Source organism: Theropithecus gelada, chromosome 9 (assembly GCF_003255815.1).
Source record: "Theropithecus gelada isolate Dixy chromosome 9, Tgel_1.0, whole genome shotgun sequence".
Classification (NCBI taxonomy): Eukaryota; Metazoa; Chordata; class Mammalia; order Primates; family Cercopithecidae; genus Theropithecus; species Theropithecus gelada.
Window position 1 is genome coordinate 45,396,886 of NC_037677.1, and position 21,825 is coordinate 45,418,710.

General features: G+C 39.7%; 1 protein-coding gene across 19 annotated transcripts in view; it reads right to left on the reverse strand.

Annotated features, from left to right (window-relative positions):
- Window positions 1-6,650: 6,650 nt before the first annotated feature.
- The window catches only part of MAPK8 (mitogen-activated protein kinase 8), a 135,485-nt gene continuing 120,310 nt past the window's right edge, over window positions 6,651-21,825 (reverse strand). For 4 of the 19 annotated variants that reach the window (XM_025397048.1, XM_025397053.1, XM_025397051.1 and 1 more), the window contains 6 exons: window positions 21,410-21,481; window positions 19,930-20,112; window positions 19,503-19,627; window positions 18,876-18,939; window positions 14,751-14,828; window positions 6,651-11,141 (listed from right to left, as the gene is read on the reverse strand). In XM_025397048.1, the coding sequence (XP_025252833.1) occupies window positions 10,996-11,141; window positions 14,751-14,828; window positions 18,876-18,939; window positions 19,503-19,627; window positions 19,930-20,112; window positions 21,410-21,481 (668 nt within the window). In that variant the 3' untranslated portion in view covers window positions 6,651-10,995. Of the gene's footprint in view, window positions 11,147-14,750; window positions 14,829-18,875; window positions 18,940-19,502; window positions 19,628-19,929; window positions 20,113-21,409; window positions 21,482-21,825 lie in introns of all 19 variants that reach the window. The other 15 variants (XM_025397046.1, XM_025397050.1, XM_025397047.1 and 12 more) reach the window with 7 other exon arrangements.

A 21,825-nucleotide genomic window follows, 5' to 3' on the forward strand; every position in this document is an offset into this window, starting at 1 on the left:
TGGTGCCCTGTTACCTGGCTCATTTTTCATGCTGCGCGATACAGGGCTTCTTAGGTGACCACTCCTGTTTCTCCAAGGGCTAGGAGCCCCCTGAGGTATGCCCCTGGGTAGAATAGCACAGGCATTGTGAAGTGGGATGTGAAGCCCCCTGAGGGGCAGCAGCCTTGTGCTTTCAGCTCTCTTGTCTGTGTGCTCAAGGTGGGATGCCTTTCTTTACTCCCCTGCCCCCTAGCCATCTGGACCTCTGCAGCTAGTTTCTGTCTTGGGAGGTCCCCTGGGTCTTCCACCATGGCCCCAGCTCTGCTCCAGGGCCAGAGCCTGAGTGCGCACCCAGCGCAGGTGCTGTGCTGGGGCGAGGTGTGGGCAAGTGTGGCCGCTCTACAGGAGGGCTGAGCCAAGGCCATGGGAAGCGTCTGTTCGCCATATTTCAGGTGCCCCTGCCTCACCCTGGGCCCTTGCCCAGCTCCCTTCCAGTCCCTCCTTCCCTGCTGTTCACCCCCCTCCTCTGGCTCATCCACAGACCTGAAGGCTCCTTTAGGGCAAATCCCTCCAGAAAGCCTTTCCCAACCACAGGGCACCCAGGCCAGGCCCGGCTGGAGCTCCTGGGCTGTGCTTCAGGAGGCAGCAACGCAGTGCGTCTGGGCCCAGCAGTGTCACACTGCTTCTTCACCTGTTCCCCTCACGGCGTCCTGATGTGTGGCTGGCCCCTCGCTGCCCCTGAGCAGTAACCTGCAGGGGTTTGTTCAGGGAGCAGTGGTCACCAGAGCGCCCAGTTTCTGACCACAGCCACTAGAAACGTCACTCAGGCCCAACCAGCTCCACCTAAAGTCAGGTATAAACATTGCCCACACCTGATGCTTTAAATGCCTGGGGCTCAGTCCTCCCAGGAAATGCCGGCTTCCTACCAGGAAGGCAGGCCCGCAGGGTGAGGCAGGCAGGGCGGCTCCCACACTGTGGCCAGCTACCCATTGTCTCCAGGCAGCTACCAGGGGCTCGTCCACCAGGAGGCGGGCACCTGCTCAGGGCCCTCAGCAGCATCAAGGTCTGGATGCTGGAGCTCAGGAGGGTCTGGGGAGAGTGGCGTCTGTCTTTGCTCAGCCACGGACATGGCGAGCCAGCTGTCTGGGTGATGGGATTTTTCCCTGGGGTTGAGACGCTGCCCTCCCCTCTATTCAAGGAGAGAGAAGAGAATACGAGGTGACTTTGAGTCCTCATAGCAACCCAATAAAGTAGAAAATTGGCCCTATTCTCCATATTCAGAGGAGAAACTGAGGCTTGGAGAAATTGGGTGGGAACAGCAGTATGTTCTGATGACCCTGTTGGGTTCTCTCGCCACAGCCATGGAATTCTGCTGATTTTTACCTGGAGAGAAAATGCCCCCAGGCTATTGAAGGAGCAGAGGAGACTGAAATGGGTTTCCCATGATGAAAGGAAGCTTGTCTGTCTGTCTCAACCACTAATCCTGGCGAAGGCTTAGGCTCCTGCCGAGTCCCCAGTAGGGATAGGAGGTCATGAATGCCTGAGCCACATCTGCCACCTGTTGGCCAAGCAGGATCTGCAAATGCCATTCTTATCTCGAAATGAATTGGCGTGATTATTCAGTTCTGTTCTCCAATCTCTATGTAACCAGCACTGGGCATCTCATCTGTAAAACACCTGACTTAACTGTCAGGCACACTGAGTGAATGAGGCTGACCTGTCGGGGGGTCTCTAGTATCCCCACCACTACCCACTTCTCTCAATTGAGCTACATTTGCTGAACCTGGTCCCAAACTGACAGATTCCCATTGTACTTGTTACTGTAATTACATCATTTAATATGAAGTAGAGTCATGAATTACATGAATTATGAACATGAAAAGTAGGGAATTGATTTATCAAAACCCTGGAATGCTTTAGACTCAGTAGAGGCACATTGCTAAATGTATGGTTGAATGAAACATGCAATAGCGAGAAATGGGAAGAATCTGGGGTTCTGCCCTCAGAATACTTCAACAGTGTCATAAAACTTGTGTTTGACTTTAAAGAAATACTGGAAATTGTGAATGTCTCATACCAAAAAAAAAAAAAAAAAACAAAGAGTTGGCTTATGTTAAAAGAATAACAAATGAATGTACATGTTCTTTAAAGTTAAAATACAATTTTAAGGGTATGTGTGTGTGAGAAACAGAAATAGAGAGAAAAGGAAGGTTCCTTGTCAACTGGCTTTTGAGTGATGGACCAGGAATGCATCTTATTCCTGAAGGAATTTCGGAATGGAACCCATATATCCATGTTTCCCTGGTCTGTGGGTAAAAATGGAGTCAGTAACAACGTTTCACGGACTCTCTCCCTCTCCTCTGGAACCCCAGGCCCCTGCAGAGCCCTCCCAGTATCCTAAGTAATTATCTCACGAGTGTCTTGAGTTCCCAGCTAAGCAGCTGTGACATTGCCACACACTGCCGCTGCCTCTCTTTACTCCTGCCTCCACCAAGAACCCCCACCTGTGCCAGGATTGCTGTCCTTTTCTACCAGCCACATTGCTACTACTTCTGTCTCCCAAAGCAAGCCCTGCAACACTTGAGCACAGGGGTCTCACAACGTGTTGCAGTCTGTGAAGAAGTGGGGTAGGGTAGGACAGGGTCATGAAAAGCCCAGCAGGGACCAGATACTCTGAGGGCCTATCGCCCATGGTGAGAGGTTTTTATTCTAAGGGAGATAGGAAAGGATTTGAGAGCTTTACATTAACTCACATGAATTGACCTCCATTTTGATAGTGGAAGGGGAGAGAGCTTTTGAAAGATGGGAACTCCTGAGCATGTCTGTACACTGCTGAGCATGACCCAAACGACAGGGAGAGAGTTGCAGGCAGGTTCATAGGAATGCACAGCGGTCTTTGAGAGGTCCTGAAAAATGCCAAACATGCTTACCTTACATAGCATACCCCAGAAGCTTTTGTGCAGGGGACGTTTTTATTCCCATAAAGCTGCTCAAGCAGAACACAGCAGTTTCCAAGCGAAGGCTCCGGAGCCCGCCTGCCCAGATGCAGATCCTGCCCCCGCCACGTGTGACAAGCTGGCTTGATGACCCCACTCCAAGACAGCTAAATCTCTATGCTATCTGGGCACTGGGTCTTAACCCGATGGTTTCATAAATCCCAAGCCCCTGCACTCACCCCACAGCTGGTTAAAAAGTTCACCAGGTTAGGAAACCAGCAGCAGCTGACCCAAAATTCCTGGTAGAGAATTTCTGTTTTTCTATAATTATTTCCTCTTTCCCTTCTTTCAGTGAGCTTTTGATAAATGTCTGTCCACTGTGGTAAAAGGAGACAAGGGGCAGGGTCTGGGCCCAGTTCACAGGGGACTGAGTAGTAGTTTGCGCCCACTTCTCTAGGCCCAGGTCTAGTGGTGGCCGTGGCCATGCAGATGGGGAGCCTCAGGGTCAGCACGTGGGTTCATTGGTTCAGCTGCACACTGGAGGCGGGTGGGGGGTGGGCTTCAGGTTCTAGAATATCTCTTCCTTGTGACACATCAAATCGAAGTAAACACAGCATTTAGTTCACATCAAACTCTTCTGGGTATGTTTGCCTAGAGACACATTCAAACAGACATGAGGGACAGATGTTTGACTTGACGAACCTGTACGCCAGGGTGCGGAGCTGACCCTGATGCCAGGCAGGATGATGGCGGTAGCCAGCACCCACCGAGTGCTGGCCAGCCCCTGCCCTGCACGCACACGCCAAATCCTCCCAGCAACACTGCCAGGTGACATTAGGCTTCCCACAGGACAGATGACAGAGCACAGCCCGAGTTGAGGCACTTGCAGGGAGTGAGGCAGCCAGTGAAGTCATGATGCTATGTGGGTATTTGGCACCGGAACCCATGCTCACATCACTATAATATCACAGCGCTGCATGCAGTGTCCTTATGTCACACTTTGAGGGCCATGAATGTTGCATTTTCAGAGGACAGAAATGGTGTAAAGGATAGGTTCTAGTCATTAGCTTGCCCAGCCCACCATTTATGGAACACCTACTTGCCAGGCATTACCTCCAGTAGGACAGGCTCTTCCATCCAGGGGATCCCAGTGTGAGGCATCAAGAGAAGATGAGAACACAGGATGCTGTCAAGTAACAGTAAGAGGCATGGCTCAGCCAGACTGACACTTGTCCAAGGTGATCTAAATTCTCCATCTTGACTAAGCTCACCTGGACCTGCAGGACCCAGCAGACCCCAACCTTTCCAGGACCTTGTCTCATAAAAATACATGTGCCTGGCCGGGCATGGTGGCTCACTCCTGTAATCCCAGAACTTTGGGAGGCCGAGGTGGACAGATCACGAGGTCAGGAGATCGAGACCAGCCTGACTAATACAGTGAAACCCCGTCTCTACTAAAAATACAAAAAATTAGCCAGGTGTGGTGGTGGGCACCTGTAGTCCCCGCTACTCGGGAGGCTGAGGCAGGAGAATGGTGTGAACCTTGGAGGTGGAGCTTGCAGTGAGCAGAGATTGTGCCACTGTACTCCAGCCTGGGCGACAGAGCAAGACTCCATATCAAAATAAATAAATAAAACAAAATAAAATAAAATAAATGCCTTTGGTTTCTCCCTTTGAACTCTTCTGATCCCTCAGTCTACCCCTCACTTCTCTCAAGACACTGTCATGATTTCTTTACATTTCCAGCCAAGTTTTCAAGTCCTTTTCACTACCTGCTTCTCCACTCACTAGAACTAGGCCCCACTTGCACTTCTCTAGGTAACTCTAAAGTTTTACATGTGGTATATCCAACAGGAATCTTTCCACTATCTTCCTCTGTCCACAAAATGATACTAACAAAAATAGTGCAAGGGCCATATGAGCAAATGACACAGATCTCACAAGAAAAGAAACTACGATAGCAGAGATCTACAGGTAGGTGAGGGAGCAAACCAATCGTTCCCTTCCTCCCACTCCTGGAGCGGTAAGTTGGAGTTGATGCCATACCTGACATGCATTCTGTCATGGACACTTCAAACTGAGATGTACAAATTGCAAAACACACTACATGTATTTTCCTTGCACCATCTCTTGTGTGCCACCCAATCACTGGGCTCACAGCCTTCCCCCAGCTTCAAACGCTAAGCTTGGCGACTTCACCTATGCCATGGCAATACATCTAAATGAGTCCCTTTCTTCCCTTCTCTTAACTGGGTATCTTCAGCATCAGTCACCAATCTCCACACCTCCAGCCTAACTGCACTTGCTTCTCTTGGCAGTGACCATCCTAAAACAAGCGTTGGGTCATAATACTGCTTTTCCTCCTCACAAACTACCATGGGTTCCTATCACCTACAAAATAAAGGCAATTCCTGATATTTTCAGGTCTGATCCTCAGCTTGTTTCAATTCCAAATTCCAACGTGTCAGTCTTCTCTCCCTTCTCCGTGTACCCACACCCATGCCAGGCCGTTCCTCACTGCTTGCCTATGCACTCACTTAAATCTGCTTGCCTTTCCTTCAGCCTGGAATACCCTTCTCCAAACCTTATGCCAAGGCTCAAAACAGTTTCTTTGTGAAACTCCTCATTTCCTCTAATCAATCCCTGTAGGCAGGTCCTTGGTCTTCCATATACACCATTTCAAGACTCTGTCATCCATTTTCTATTTCCTACTCCCAGCTTCCGGCACACGTCTATATCACCTATATGCTTCCATTAATAGATGAAATTAAGTAAAGTACATGTTAGAAACCTAAAATTTACACAGCATATTTGAAGTATCTTTTGGTTTCAAATGAAGTCCAAAGAAATACTGGTATACAACCTGTAACAGCTAAACATAATTTTCTTAAACCACAAAATCATCACAAATCAATCTTCACTTAGATCAATAGACCTTTTTGGGAACAATAATAAAAAAGAAAAAAAAAAGTACCTAAATTAACAAGGATGAATTATTCCACTTTACAACTGGTGAAAATGAAAAAAAGTAAAAAGTTTATTCTCAACATTCTGATACTTGCTTCTGCTACCCAGTTTCTCCTGGGAGGCCTCTCTATGACGGCGATGAAACAGCTCAGCAGCCACGCAGCTGATTCAGCAGCAGTGGGCAACTAAAAGACCAGCCCCTTCCTCCCCGCTCCTCAGAGAAGGGCAGTGTGAGTTTGGGTGAGGGCAGAGACAGCACAGTACAAGGGTCATTTGGAGCAGGAACTGTGCAAGATGGAGTGGTGTCATCACAGCGGCTGGGAAGGTATGCAGCAGGGACCCTGTATTCCCACACAGCAGCACACTCAATGTAGGCAAAGAGCAAATAAGCATGGCAAAAGTTGGAAACATTCAAAGCTAAAATCTCTTGTTTTGAAACGGACCCCAATTTTAAGTACTTATTTTTGTCAAGTGGTCATGATGGCTATTCTCTCATATGTCTACCAAGAACTAGGTTAAGGGCATTGAAGCAAAGTTCCTTTGTTAGATAAAGTTTATCCAGAAATTTCAAACACAAGAAATCCAAGACCAGATCAACCAGATAACCAGGGTGAAAGTTTAGGCTCTTTACAATCTGGATAAAATCCAAATCTAAGAAACCGGCCCTAGCAAGACCCCTTTTCTCTCAATCCACAGGCAATCCTAAAATTGCCAAGAAACACTTTACCACAGATTTTGTTTTCAATGAAAAAACTCTTAATTTCATAATTTTCATACCACTTTTTTTTTATTTAAAATATTGTAACCAATTGACATACTAGATAACGTTGTTTACATTCCAGTGGTGCATGTTTAATGACTAGGGCATGAATGATGAAAAATCACAATGATGATCTCAGCATTCCCTAAAAAGTGCCCCATTTTGTTTTGTCTAGAGGAAAGGAGAGGGAACGGAACACAGGGAAGGAGAGGAATGGAGGAGGAATGACATCGCAGAGGAAGAAAAGCAAATGTCAGTTACCATACTCAGGTTTCCAGGTGTGACACCTTGCTGGCCAGAATAAACTGTAATGAGAAAGTAGATGTCACAGTCCAGGGAGACACGTAATTCAGTCTAACTTCATTATTCAGCTAAAAGATTAACAGCTTCTCAAAAATATACCAAATATTGGGCCTACAAAAGTAATTTATTTCTTCGTAAAATTTTACTAAGATTTACTCCTTTTGTAAAATGTAAAGAATGGACTGATATCACGAGCAGGTTCTACTTACAAAACAGTAATAATGTCAACAAGCACATCTAACACAATTTTCCAAGATATACAGTGAAAGATTTTACATGTGTCTCTTACTGATGTAAGGTATATACTTCACATACTTACTGGTATTGTTTCAACATTGGCTAAAAAGTATTTAACACACATTTATAATTCACTCAGTAAAGATCTAACAGGGCAACAGCTTACTTGGGAAAGCATAGAAAATTAGTGTGAGGTAGTTCAATAAAAGCCTAGTTTAATTTGTAAGTCATTATGAGAATAGAACATTGTGCAAAATTAATCCACAGGTAATATTTCTCAAAAGTTTCAGTAACGAAGAGAATCTAAACTAGAAATGGCCAGAAAGTGTTACTCTTACTAGACTCTCCTTAAGAGCACTTAACGAAGAGCAGTCAGTTTGAAATTAATTAGGATTTCTGTTTTCCTTATGAGTTTTCTAATTGTACCCCAAACTATACATTTCTGCTTCAATGCCCTTTACCTCTTCATCTTTCTTGCTATTAAGGAAAAATTAGTTTCCTTTGATTCTGGAAAAACCTAAGAGAGATCAGTAGAAACACAATGCACACAAAAAATGCAACAGGATATGGAGAGGCAACATTTAAGAGGGCTGCTAATGACAGAATGGTGGTGTTTGGTTTACCTACTGGTAAGAAGAGTTTACTGGTGTCATGGGGCTTCATGCATCCACTCTATAGCTAATGTGTAACTAATGAACAACACTCACAAACTACAATAATATTTTTGAAAATATACTATGTTTTAACCTCAAAATGTTGTGCAGGCTAGTGCCTAGGCAAACACTGAATAGTTAAGTCTTCATATGTGTAGCAGATACTGGCCAATAGTGTAAACCATCTTATCTGTAACCAAGGAAAGAGCTTCACTTTCCTGCTGCTGATTTCACTATCAGACACTGATGTCCTCTTCCCTCCATCTTTCAGACAGCACAGCAGGATTAGCATAGAACAGAACAGTGACAAGGCTGGCAGAAAGAGTGCTTCTTTGCACACTGTCAAGCTTCTCTGGATTGTTAAGGGGGTTGTGTGTAGGCTTCTCATTTAACAGGCTGGTGTTTCTCTTAGGAACACCTGGTATGAACACACTGTGCCTTTACCAACTTGGAAGAGTGCACGTCAGGAACAACCAGCAGCCAAAGGTGCATGACACACTGAAAACTGTTCAGCAAGCAGTATGACAGAGCTGAGATGCTCTATTTGCGTATAGTATAACAAAGTGATCCCAACGATACAATGGTTTTACAAATGGCCAGTATATATTAGAGGGAAGAGAATAGTAACCAGGAAGACACAGGTAAAGAATTGGCATCTCTTTCTTAATCTGTGAAGATAATAAAAATCTTGGTCAAAATAACTTTCTCATAGTAAGACAGTGAGTATATTAAGTATATAAAATTGAAAAATCAAAATTATAGAACAAGAAAAGTGGTTTCACACAAGTACTACCTGACAGAAATGTTATTTGTAACTTCTCTTGGGAAAAAAAATGTTTAAGATGCTTAAAGGATTCCAAAATAAAAAGAACCAATACCTATTTAGCTTAACAAATTTACGAGCAAAATTGTATTTAGATGTAGTACTTTAAAACCTAGGGCACACAACATTTAACAAAGAGACCTTGTTTTTAGGATATAATTTGTTAAATATTTTAGTTTACACTAAGTAATACGAGTTTTCTTTGAATTGAACTCAATGTGATGGTTGGCAAGTGGCAGCTGGCGTTTACAACAAATGATACAGTCAGACACCTGGTTTTCCTTACTTAACCAAAATCTGTATCAATAGAGATGGCTTATCAGCAATCAAGCATAAAATATGAAAACCTTCTGAAAGCATGTCTGCTGTGAAAGTGCAACAGTGACATAATCTATGTTACAGAAAATACAGCTAATTGTCAAATTAATATAAACACACTCATTCTCAAATTTCTGCTAAAATTGTGAATCCAGTATTTCCTGTCTACAATTCAAGAGGTGTTATAGTCTTAAAACTCTAATTTGTCTAATCAAATTAATGCACCTTGTTGTATTAGAAAAGGGACTGATAAAAAGGCTGGGAAGCTGGAAATCATGACTCTAAGCCATCAAAAACAAACCTGCTATTTCAAAGTATATAAAAAGGCTAATGTATTTTAATCTTAAATATTGCACATTAACAATGATGTAAAATATCTCATTCAAAAGGAATTTTGCACTGAATATATGAATAAAATGCCAAGCAAATTTTCAGACACTGCATGTTAAGCCACACCTGTTCTTCCCATTGGTCACGAATTCCAAGGGGCTTTCTGCCTAGAACCTTGCTGCTTATGTGAGTATGCATTTCCTAGTTCATTACATGAAATCCCTCTTGTTCCAGAGATCATTTAAAAGGTGCCTGGGTCTATTACAGACACCGTATTTCAGAAATAACGAGACTTCAAAGACATTTTACTTGGGAAAAGTTCAGTTATAGAGAAATAATTCTGCAGATAGAAAATGTAAACAGTTAACATACACTTGTCAGGAGCAGCACCATTCTTACACTACTCGACATCCACATTGCATGTTATGTTGAAAATCAGGTATAAAAAAATAAAAGACTCAGACTAAATAACCACCATTTATGCCTGCTCTGCTCAATGTGAAGAAACAGTCCTTAGAAAATGACATCCTATATATGGCTGTGTGCTACTATTTTCAGATGAACGGTATATTGCTCATTTGATACATCACCTACACAAATCTAGGTAGGCTTTGGAACCTCCCAATAGCTAGTATAAATATGATTATGCTACAAGTAGAATCAAATGGCCAGAAACACCAGAACAACTGGTGTTCAACTGACAGACACTCCAAGTAATAGGAAACCGGAAAGGTCCAAGGGCCCGAAGCTGCAGGAAAGGGAAAGACTAGACTCTAGAACATTGCTGGGACCTACAGCCTGAGTAGATTAACTCAGTGTATACAAAAACAGGCTCATAGCTAGTAGAAGTGAACCATCTGTTTATTTGCATTGAAATGTATTATTCATGAAGTATCCTCTTGACTTTATGTGATCATAAACTTTGAGCATGCCACAAATTTGCAGAATACACCATGTTCTTTTTACTTATTTCTGTTGGGTAGGGTGGGGACATAAGGTGGTGGTAGATGCCCAGCATCTTCAAAGACATGCTCTGAGTTATTCTGCCACTTAGATGACGGGGCTTTTGCCAAAATTAAGTAGGATTGCCTACCAATTCTTGTAACTAAATTAGGATTGGCAAGTAGCAAATATTGGAGGTCTCCTAACACGTTCATCATTTACAGTAGTTATTCCTGAATATAACTGGCTACAAGTTATTTTCCCTCACTCCTCTGGGGTTATTTCATTGATAAGCACATAACCCTGAAGGATAGTATCATGAACAAAACATCTGAAATAAATTCTAATAAAAAAAACTATAAAAATCTTAAATAATTCATGATATAGGCAAGTCACCACATAATAGTTGCTTTGATAAACAAAATCTTACAAATTCAGTTAAAAAAATCAGCAGCATAAGATAAAGCAAATATGCAAAAAATTTAAAACATGATAAAATAATTAGGTTTACATTATACAGTTAATTACAGCAAAAAATACAATACAGTTTTGTTGCTGTTTTGAAACACAACTTAGGTTTTAAATTACATCACTTGAAATTAAAAAAAATAAACTACTTTACTACAAAATGAATTCTACATTTTTTGAAAAATCACTCAAAAATAAGACCACTGAATTGTTTTCAAAGTAGTTCTATCAATGACTAACCGACTCCCCGTCCCTCCCACCCCCCCACGGCCCAAGTAGTCATCTACAGCAGCCCAGAGGCCCAGCTGATGCTTCTAGACTGCTGTCTGTATCCGAGGCCAAAGTCGGATCTGTTGACATTGAAGACACATCATTGACAGATGACGATGATGATGGATGCTGAGAGCCATTGATCACTGCTGCACCTGTGCTATGAGAAACAAAACAGCAAATCAGTTGCAGACAGCTGCAGATCGAGCTACCTGCACTGCACTGCCTGCCTCTAGTGGTAATTTTTTCTCTTGGGTTTAGAAGGCTCACTAAAAATAATCGCAAATGATATCCAATACACTAAAAAACACTCTTCATTGACAGCTATGAGGTGAGAATTCTGAAAATGTCTAGAATCGTGGAGTCCTATCCTTTCAATGAATGTGTTTTTCAGTTTAAGACAAGAATTTACATCTGAGCCACATTTAGAAATGGTCCTGCAGCAAGATCCACAAATGGGCTTCAGGGTACGTGTGAATACTGCTGATAATACATGCAAAACTGTCTGTAATGCCTTTTTTTGGACAGAAGATCTTAAAGGACTGTATAACTACAAAAGTTAAAAGCTACTTCCCTACAAAAAAGTCTTTATAGCTTTGCACTAAAAAGGAAAAATTCAAATGATTCAAATTTGAAACAAGATGTACTTCTGGCACATCTTGTTTTAAAGCAAGCGCCAAGGAATAAAATAATTTTAACAGGAAGAAACCTTAATTCAACTGCCCCAGTTTATACAAGGTTATGGGACATGCCAGTGTCACTCAAATGGTCTAGTTAAGTAAACTTGGGTCTTCTTATTTCTACGCTAATACTTGATAAGTAGAAATATGGATTTATTAAATAGATAAAGTAGGAGCAAACAGTTTCTTTTGCCGAAAGTATTACCTAATAAGGACTTCCTGAATTTTAAAAAGTAACACGAATACCTGAGCTCGAGACAGAAATCCTCTCAAGGGGATTGGTTTAGGAAGGGGACAGGAATGACTTACACTGGGGTATAGAGAAAAAAGGTAACTCATGCACTAGGCTAAGTACTTTTAAACCACATGAACACTAAATAAGGGTCTTTCCAAATTTGAATAACGCAAGTTACTTAAAAGTTCTCAAGAATACATTTATGAAATAAAATCAATGGTCTTCAAATGGAACACTGAGCAGAATTTCTGAGGGTGAGGTTCAGGCACCCAACGATGCTGAAACCAAATGGGCTGAAAATCACTGCTTCTGAACCCAGCATCTGTATTTGAGATCATCCCTCCATTCTGTCCAGATAAGCAATAAAACACTTCAATATGAAAGGTCCTCTGCGAGCTTTTCTTCAAATGCAAAAAGAAAACAGGCAGTGTAGTGGGAATAGGAAAATCTTTAGGGAGGGGACTGGGAGACAGAAAGGAACGGAACCACAAGAGACAAAGCAGGTGATGGGAGTTGAAACAGAAGAGAAAAGCAGGATGAGTATTTCAGGCCTGAGAGATGAGAGGTAAAATAGGTGATAATCTCCTAGACCCAAGAAAGGTCCATTAGCTTCCCAGTCAGAGTGAAACTGAGATAGTATATTCTTTTTAGTTCAGTCAATACTTGGAATGAGCCTTTTCTGACTGAACAGTATGATACATCTGTGTAACATACATAGTACACAATGGCTAGTTTCTAAGACTTGTACTGAAACATTCAAACCATAAAAGGGATCCAACATATATAATTTTTATATATGCCTCTAGTTCAGGGTCTATTATTTTATCCAAATGTTTTAATCTGATAAAAATTAACTTTTAAATGCATTAACTTTTTAATCTAAAAATCAAGTACCTAAGAAAAAAACCCACACACTTGTTTTTTCTTTAAAGCAATACAGTAAATTCTCAAATATCTGAATGGTAATAATATAGAAAATCATTAGTCTCAGGTGGGTCATTCCTCTCTCAAGTGAGTCTCTACACACTCAAGGCAGGCAAACTTACTTTACTATTAGCCAAACCAAAATAATAGGCACTCAAAGGGGAAAAAGAATAAAATTCATTTTAAAAATCAAGTGGAAATGGTACTATGGTTATCTGGTATTTTGATTTACCAAGCACTACTCCTTTTGTTATAGTACATAATCAAGAGCGGAATATTTTCATAACAGCTTAATTTGCTAATACTCATCTTTGCAAGCTATAACTGAGGATCCAGAAGATGTCTAGAAACCTCAATTTCTATCTTTTCCACTGACTTATTTTGTGATCATAAGCAAGTGTTGGACTAACATTCAAATTATTCACTTACAAATTAAGAACAAATACAACTGCTCTAACTCATGAGATTATTACATTTACTCAAACATCTGGCACTCCAGCTGTGCCACTCAATTGGATAGTATGCTAAAGTATAAAACTGTCCCACATAATGAACTTTCCAAATCCCACCTGAGCCTCTATCATGAACAATTCAGTTATACTACTACTACGTAGCAATACAAAGCTAATTAATTACATGAAGCATTTATAATAGAGCTTTAAATTTGTTAGAAGTAAATTGTAGAGAAAAGTCCATTTCCAAAATAGGTAAAAGCTGTCAAAACCCATTCATATTTTCAACAGGATCTACACTATAATCTGGAAGACTGCATTCTTGATCAAAGATTTAAAATATACAACTCTAAAATATATAACCAAAAATGTCAAAGCAATCCACAAAAAATGGCTTAAACAATTGTTTATAGTAGACAATGTCACTATAGTTTTAAAAAACCTTACCCATATACAACATGCTAGATACATCTATTTTGTTCCTCAAAAGTAGAAGTTTCTGAGGAATTAAAATGGCATAGTTTTACTTCAAAATCAAGATCTATCTTTTGAAATACTCCTCACTCTTCAAGGCTCAGCTCAAATTTCACCTCCTTCATACAACTGTCCTAACCTCTGTAGCCAGAGAAGTCTCTGTTGCCCGCCAGAAACAAAATGGGAGGCTGAAAAAACCACACACTCTGAAGTTATTGTACTAGTTCATCTACATAACAGATTTGGAATCTTACGTTATTTCAAATTTCTGAACTTCAGTTTCCTCATCCATAACGTGTGCAATAATCCTATACCTTAGGGTCTTAGGGGCTGAATAAAATAAAGTATATAAACCACTAGTGTCTGTCACGTGGTATGTACTTAATGTACATGTTACCTGCCATTTAACTTTTCCCCTCTATTCTTTATACTTTTACTTGTACTAACATTAAATATAAGATCAGCTTATGATAAAAAAAAGTTTTAACTCCTACAAAGCCAGTTCTCTTCTTAGAGAAAGAATACCTTATAGTGATGGTTTTAATGTTATTGCCTTCGTTCAACAAATCAGTCATATCATTTTGAAAGACAGCAACTTGGTACTACATGTACTAAATTTTGCAGTGAAGCTTTTATTTATCCAAAGTAAAGACTGTCAAGATCACAGAAAGGTATGTATATTGAATTTTGAGAAGTTTCTTCTTTAAAGACCCAACAACAATGCCAACAAAGTTTTTTAATTTCTGTTCTTCAACAGAATGTCAATATCATAGAAAAAGATGTGCATCTTATAAACAGTTACTGATACATTAGTATAATGTATTAATAGAAAAGTGTGTCAGTGCTTTCAAATTTCACCAAACTGTATTTCCTTATATTTATTAAGTCTGGAATAATGTTGATTTTGTAAGTATGGGAAGAACTGCAGGTTTCAGGCCACTGAAGATTACAACACAAGAAGTAAACTGTAATCTTAACCAAGCTTATATTGTAACCAACCTAAAGGAGAGGGCTGCCCCCGTATAACTCCATTCTTGGTTCTCTCCTCCAAGTCCATAACTTCCTTATATATCAATTCTGTAAAAGAAGTAAACAAAAATGAACTTTTCAAAGTCTAAGAGCCAATCTCACAACGCATGTATGGTTTAAGTGGAAATTTTTATACATGTGAAGTACTTCAAACAGTGTCCTTACAATGACAGTCAGTTAAGTGTCAGCCTAAGATTCAAGGATGTTAATTAATAACAATTCCTTGACACTCAACAATGGATCATATCGAAAGGAAGTACTAATCTTTCCTGTAACCACTGTTTCTCAAGTTGGTTTGATGGTGCTGGGGTAGACACTTTCTTTTTCACTCTACCAGCAACTTGTACTACAGCATATCATACCACATACCATTCTGTACTACCATCTGTCTCAGGGAGGGCTTGAACCATGTGTCTTACTGACTTCCATTTCCTGAGCCCTGGAATAGAGCCTGGTGCACTGTGGGTACTCAACTAGATACATGTTACCAAGATTTAAATCAGAGTATGCAAAAGCTTCATTAATCAGAATGAAAGATAAACACATTTTTATTGGAGGAAAAGAAGCAGGTAAGCTACATTTCAACTCCTTATGAGTAAGCATGGTTATCACTTCCAGTAACATTTCTCCATGGGAATCTATCTTTTTCTCTTATCAGGCTTCTGGACAGCAAGGAGACCACTGCGACAACTGTTGCAACTGAAGAGAGACACTGGGAGCTGCTCTGCTGGTATCAATATATGTGCCTCCTGTCTTACATTCTTCACTTATATTATCATCAGAAGTGATTCTGATGTTAACTGTGATGTGCCTTGTGAGTCTGAATGTCTACTTAAGAACCTTCGGCCAGGAGTGGTGGTTCATGCCTGTAATCCCAGCACTTTGGGAGGCCGAGGCGGGTGGATCACCTGAAGTCAGGAGTTTGAGACAAGCCTGACCAACAAGGTGGAACCCCATCTCTACTAAAAATACAAAAATTAGCCAGGCGTGGGGGCAGATGCCTGTAGTCCCAGCTACTCGGGAGGCTGAGACAGGAGAATTGCTTGAACCTGGGAGGCAGAGGCTACAATGAGCTGAGATTGCGCCACTGCACTCCAGCCTGGGCAATGGAGTGAGGCTCCATCTCAACAACAACAAAAAAGCAAAAACAAACAAACAAAAAACCTTCTTAAGGTTCTTAATGTCTACTTAAGGTTCTTAAGTAGACATTCAGACTCACAAGGCACACCACACGTAATCTTAATGGTGGATGCCACATCATCACCACTATTTATCTTCTTTGGGTCATGGAATCTTCTGAGAATTGTAAAACCCTCTTCTGAGAAAAACATACAAACAAAAAATATTGCATCGAATTTCAAGGAGTCTGTGTTAATTCCTGAAGAAGAAAATTCTGACAAAGAATCCCTGATTACAGAGTATGACATTTATATTGGTAATAAGGTAAAACAAGAGAATATGTTGGAATGAACAACAACTGGAGACAAGTTTGTTTGTTACAGTAACTTAAGGCTTGGAAGGAGAAAAATAGAAAGCACTGATAAAGGAGAGAATAAGAGATGGTCTTCTTCAAAGAAACAAAAAGGAATGATAAACATTTGCAATATGAGGATTTTTTAAGAGAGAAAATAGCACTCCTCTGGGAAAAAGCACAAAGAGATTAAGGCAGAAGAACCGACACTAATTAGGAGTACTAACTAGGCAAAGCCATCTGTAATTAATGGCTTTGGCAATTAATTTTTCTTTCTGTTATGAGCTAAAACTCTTAGGTAGATCTTGAAAAAGGCAGTCTGTGGGTAATTACTGACATGCACCTGGGGCTAGGAGTAAGAGATACAGAATAAAGGTAAATGTTTTTAAAGCAATCAAAACCTCCAAATATATTCTTATACAAATGAAAACACTGTATCTCACTGATTTTAAGATGTACTTTTTTTCAGTTTAAACTCTGAAACTGACTCCATCTTATAATCAATGGTGCTGGACAACTGACAGTGTTTTTTTTTCTTTGTGGCACATAATGGTGTGCCTTACAACTGCTGGCCTATTAAGAGTCTATGACCAACCTGGACAACAGAGTGAGACCCCATCTCTACAAAAATTAAAAAAAAAAAAAATTAGGCTAGGTGCAGTGGCTTAAGACTTATAATCCCAGCCCTTTGGGAGGCTGAGGCAGGGCAGGAGGATCACTTAAGCCCAGGAGTTTGAGACCAGCCTGGGCAACATAGTGAGACCCTGTCTCAAAAAGAAAATTAGCCAAGTATGGTGGATCACACCTGTGATCCCAGCTACTGGGGAGGCTGAGGCAGCAGGATCACTTGAGCTCAGGAGTTTTGATGCTGCAGTGAGCCATGATCATACCACTGCACTCTAGCCTAGGTGACACAGTGAGACCTTGTCTCAAAACAAAACAAAAAAACAAGATTCTATAAAATACTTCATGGTCTATTGTAAATTAGTAGGATGTAAAAATATCAGGTTAATGCTTTCATACATATTCAGTACAGAGCTATATCTGTATACATATTCAAATGCATATTACATATTCAAATGCAGCAGACTCTATCCAGTTTTATTGTTCTGTCATTTTTTTAACTTTATCATGGGCTCTGCTAACCATGGGTTTCCCAAAGTTCACAGAAAATCAATCTCTAAATCTCTTCAATTTCTAAGAAAGAATCAAATTCATCCTTAGCAAAACACATTTATAGATGGGTTACTTATTCATGTTTATACCTCCCCAGTCCACTTTGGCGTCCCAGGATTTAAAGACAACTCTTAATAACAGGTCTTCTGCCTCTATTTTAAGATGAGATAAAATGCAGGGGGCGGTGTAGGAGGGTGGGAGGAAGGGGGAGTGATTTACTCAAAGTCACACAGTTACAAAAGTGGTCAAAACACTGAAGGACAACACCACAAATGGAAGTAAATGGGACCTAAACATTACCTGGCCCACATGTCTCAGGGGACCTTTCTTTTTTTTTTTTTTTTGAGACGGAGTCTCGCTCTGTCGCCCAGGCTGGAGTGCAGTGGCCGGATCTCAGCTCACTGCAAGCTCCGCCTCCCGGGTTCACGCCATTCTCCGGCCTCAGCCTCCCGAGTAGCTGGGACTACAGGCGCCCGCCACCTCGCCCGGCTAGTTTTTTTTTTTGTATTTCTTAATAGAGACGGGGTTTCACCGCGTTAGCCAGGATGGTCTCGATCTCCTGACCTCGTGATCCGCCCGTCTCGGCCTCCCAAAGTGCTGGGATTACAGGCTTGAGCCACCGCGCCCGGCCTCAGGGGACCTTTCGAAGAAATATTTTGAACACTTCCATGACTATCAAAGCATGATTAATTTCAGCCACATTTATAAAACAGAATAAAACTACTATATTAGATTTACAAATATTAAAAATTAACTCATTCTGTTGGCAAGGGTGAGGGTAAAGAGAGACTCCTATACAATATGGATGGAAGTGTACACTACTACAATTTCTTTGGAGAATAATTTGGAAATAACTGAAAAATATCCTTTGGCTCAGCACATCTCCTTCTAGGATTTTTCTTCCAGGTATGTTCTCATATGTGAACATGAATACTGCAGAGTTGTTTCTAACAGCAACAGACTGGACACAATTTAAATGGTCATCAAGAGGGAGATGGATATACAGTGTGACACATTCATACAGCAGAACACTAATCAGTTATTAAAGCAAGAGAGGTATATATGTGAACCAAAAGAGAATAACCTTCCAGATATCTGATTATATCAACAAAGCAAGTACATATAGCATATATCGTACACAACCATACGTGATTTTAAAAGGGTGGAAGAAGAGAGGTGGGAGACACTAAACACATTTGTATGTTCACACACCATAGAAAAACATGAGAGAGCACTAATGTGTCTGTGTCTGGGGTGGGAAACGGGAACTTAAGAAGTTAAGGAAGGAAGCAGACTTACTGTCCACTTATGTAAAAATATTAATTAATATTAACAAATTTCAGTTATGCACAGAAAATGTCACAAATTTCTCTAACATGACAATAAATCACCATATAAAAACCAGAAGCTCCTTCGCAGTTTTCCCTCTAAGAATCTGATGAATGTACCTTTCCACTCTTCTATTGTGTGTTCCCTTTCATCTAACTGCTTGTCAGGGATCTTTGGTGGCGGCTGAAAAACACAAGGCAATAATAATTGAGTCAGTATGCTGGGAGTATTTTAACTCTTTGTAGTTATTTGAAATATTAGCCAGACAGATGACTTATAAAAATGTATCATTAGATCAAGACTGATCAATCATCAACTTTCTTATATAGACAGAATAGGAAGACTCCTTCATTGCAGGAAAAAAAATGTTTAACTGTCTTTTTCTTTTCTTCCAGCTCTTGAAATTGCCACATTTTATTTATATCATAGATCATAGAATTCCGTTTTCCTTTGGATATAGTAATTTCTTTTATAACTGAGTTAGGATGTTCCCTCAGAGCATTCAACATCCTAGTTCTCTGGTTAGGGTATCCAGGCAAGATTGCAAAAAACAGTGGGAGGTGACTTTATTTTGTGTAGGAGGGGCTCAAATATGCTCATTAGTTTATTTGACGTAGTTTTCATGAAGAAACAGAAAAACATCATCATGTATCTACATTTTTATTTAAAATTAAAAGGTCTCCTCCAAACCTAACTGTAATTCTAAGAATGCAGTATGTTCTGTAAACATTAAGAAAATAACTTACAGCTTCTGCTTCAGAAGGATCATACCAGACATTGATGTACGGGTGTTGGAGAGCTTCATCTACAGAGATCCTTTTAGATGCATCTATTACCAGCATTTTGGATAACAAATCCCTTGCCTGACTGGCTGCAAACATAATGATGTTAATGTACATATATTTGTAAAGGTTCTCAAATTATTAATAACTTTCAGCAATTTGAGATTATTTTTTATTTTAAAAGCATATGTTTTAAAAATATTACTGTAAAATTATTTTATACATATGATTAAAATATATAAAATTAAAGAAAAATAAAACCTCATTTTTTTTCCCACCATCCAGAGAAAACCTTGTGTTATGTCCCATAAGAATATGAATACATATAAACACACGAACACATACACACACACCCCAAATGGGATTAAATGTATATATTTGTAAAAAGTACCTTTAAGTTTGTTGTGTTCCGAGTCAGCTGGGAAAAGTACATCAGGGAAGAGTTTCTCGAAGCTATATCCAGCATATTTAGGTCTGTTTTCAACATAAGTCCTTACTGTTGGTTGCAGTTTCTTCATGAATTCAGGACATGGTGTTCCAAGCTGTTCAATAACTTTATTCCACTGATCAATATCTAATATCAAGTAGCTAAGAAAAATACTCCATAACTAATGTTCAACACATTAGTCATAATCATATTATAAGAAAATGGAAATTTTAAAAATCCTAAGAAAGGATGTGGCAGTTACAAATTTTATATCTCACAAGCACCTTGCAAAAGGCAATGATTGTAGATGGACAGAAATGATCAATAAATAAGCTTTGTTAATCTTATTTATTGTGTGTGTTCATACTAACTGATTTTACCTTAAAATGGAAGCTTAAACTCACAAATTCTAAACAAAATTATAAGTAACTAAGAATAATGACAATTACTATCCACAGTGGCTCTAACTGCAAACGGCACACAATGCTATAATAATACACAAAATGTTTCCTTTTCTGTCAGTTTATCAGAAAACATGATTGTATCTCCTAGACTATTTCTAGAACACATCCTGTTTTACTGAGTTTTCTACACTAACAGAAAATAACCAGTTGCAATAAAAATAAAGGCTTCTATAAAAGCGGCATTATCTTTTGCCATTCTTTGTTCAGTTTATGTTTAAAAAAATTTTCTAAAGCTCCGATGCCTATAAAAAAGATTGTTTTTTGGTAAATTGTAAGGTTGGGATTTCTTAGTCTCCTTTCCTCTAGTCCTTACACTCCAGGAACCTGAAGGCCAAGACCTAAAACTCACTTATCGTAATCTTGTGAATATGGCTTTTTCCATTCTTCCTCCTGAAACAATTCTAAATGTTACTAGCTGATAAACACATAACAAATCACTGTTAATATAAATATTAAAAGTAGTGGGATGAACAAAAAGCATGAATCCAAAGCTATCGTCACCATATAAAACTACTGCTGAAATTCTCAGATGAAAGGGTATGTTATGTGAGTAATGAGACAACAATCAAAAGACATAAACCACATAGAACATTAACAAAAAGGAGGTGGGGAACAAAACAAAAGGATGGCCAGAAGCAACAGACAGCTCCAAAATTCATATTAAGTTGTACGTATTTCTAGACTTAAGTGTATAATTATTAGAAATTTTTAATGCAAGCCATGACTTTTGATTTAGGTTAAATAAATCAACTCAAAGCCAGCAAGTAATTGTGCACAATTACAATTGAGTAGGGTTCTGAACTAACATATGAAACAACAAATGAGGGAAAGAAAAGTCTATGTCAAATAGTAGGTGGTATTTTAAGAATAATTTAACAATATATTAGGGAGAGACAAAATACATTACACCTGACCAAACTGAAGTGCTATCATACATTTTGACCTTTAGAAACTACATTTTAGGCCAAAGATAAGGATACGATCTGTACCTGGGAACAAAACACCACCTTTGATCATTTCTCCCATGATGCACCCAACTGACCAAATGTCAACTGAAAACAAAATGCAATGACATTAACATAAAGATTCTGGTTAAAATAAAAAAAAAATAAAGAAAATCACACACACCATGTATACTTTAAAATTATAAAAAGCAGTATAAAATAAAAATGAGTGACAGTGAATGTGCTCTGACTACCAGCAGAGACTGTATGTCCTACTGCCAGATGCAGCCTACAAATATTTCAGCTTATCTCAACAATTTTTGAACTCTAATAGCCACAAACTTTATGCCTGTTTAAAATCCCATCTGTATAAATGTAGCATATTCATTTTCATTAGAGAACATAAAGAAGTTCATCGCCTAACTAATTAACTGCTGCAGCAGCACAAGGAT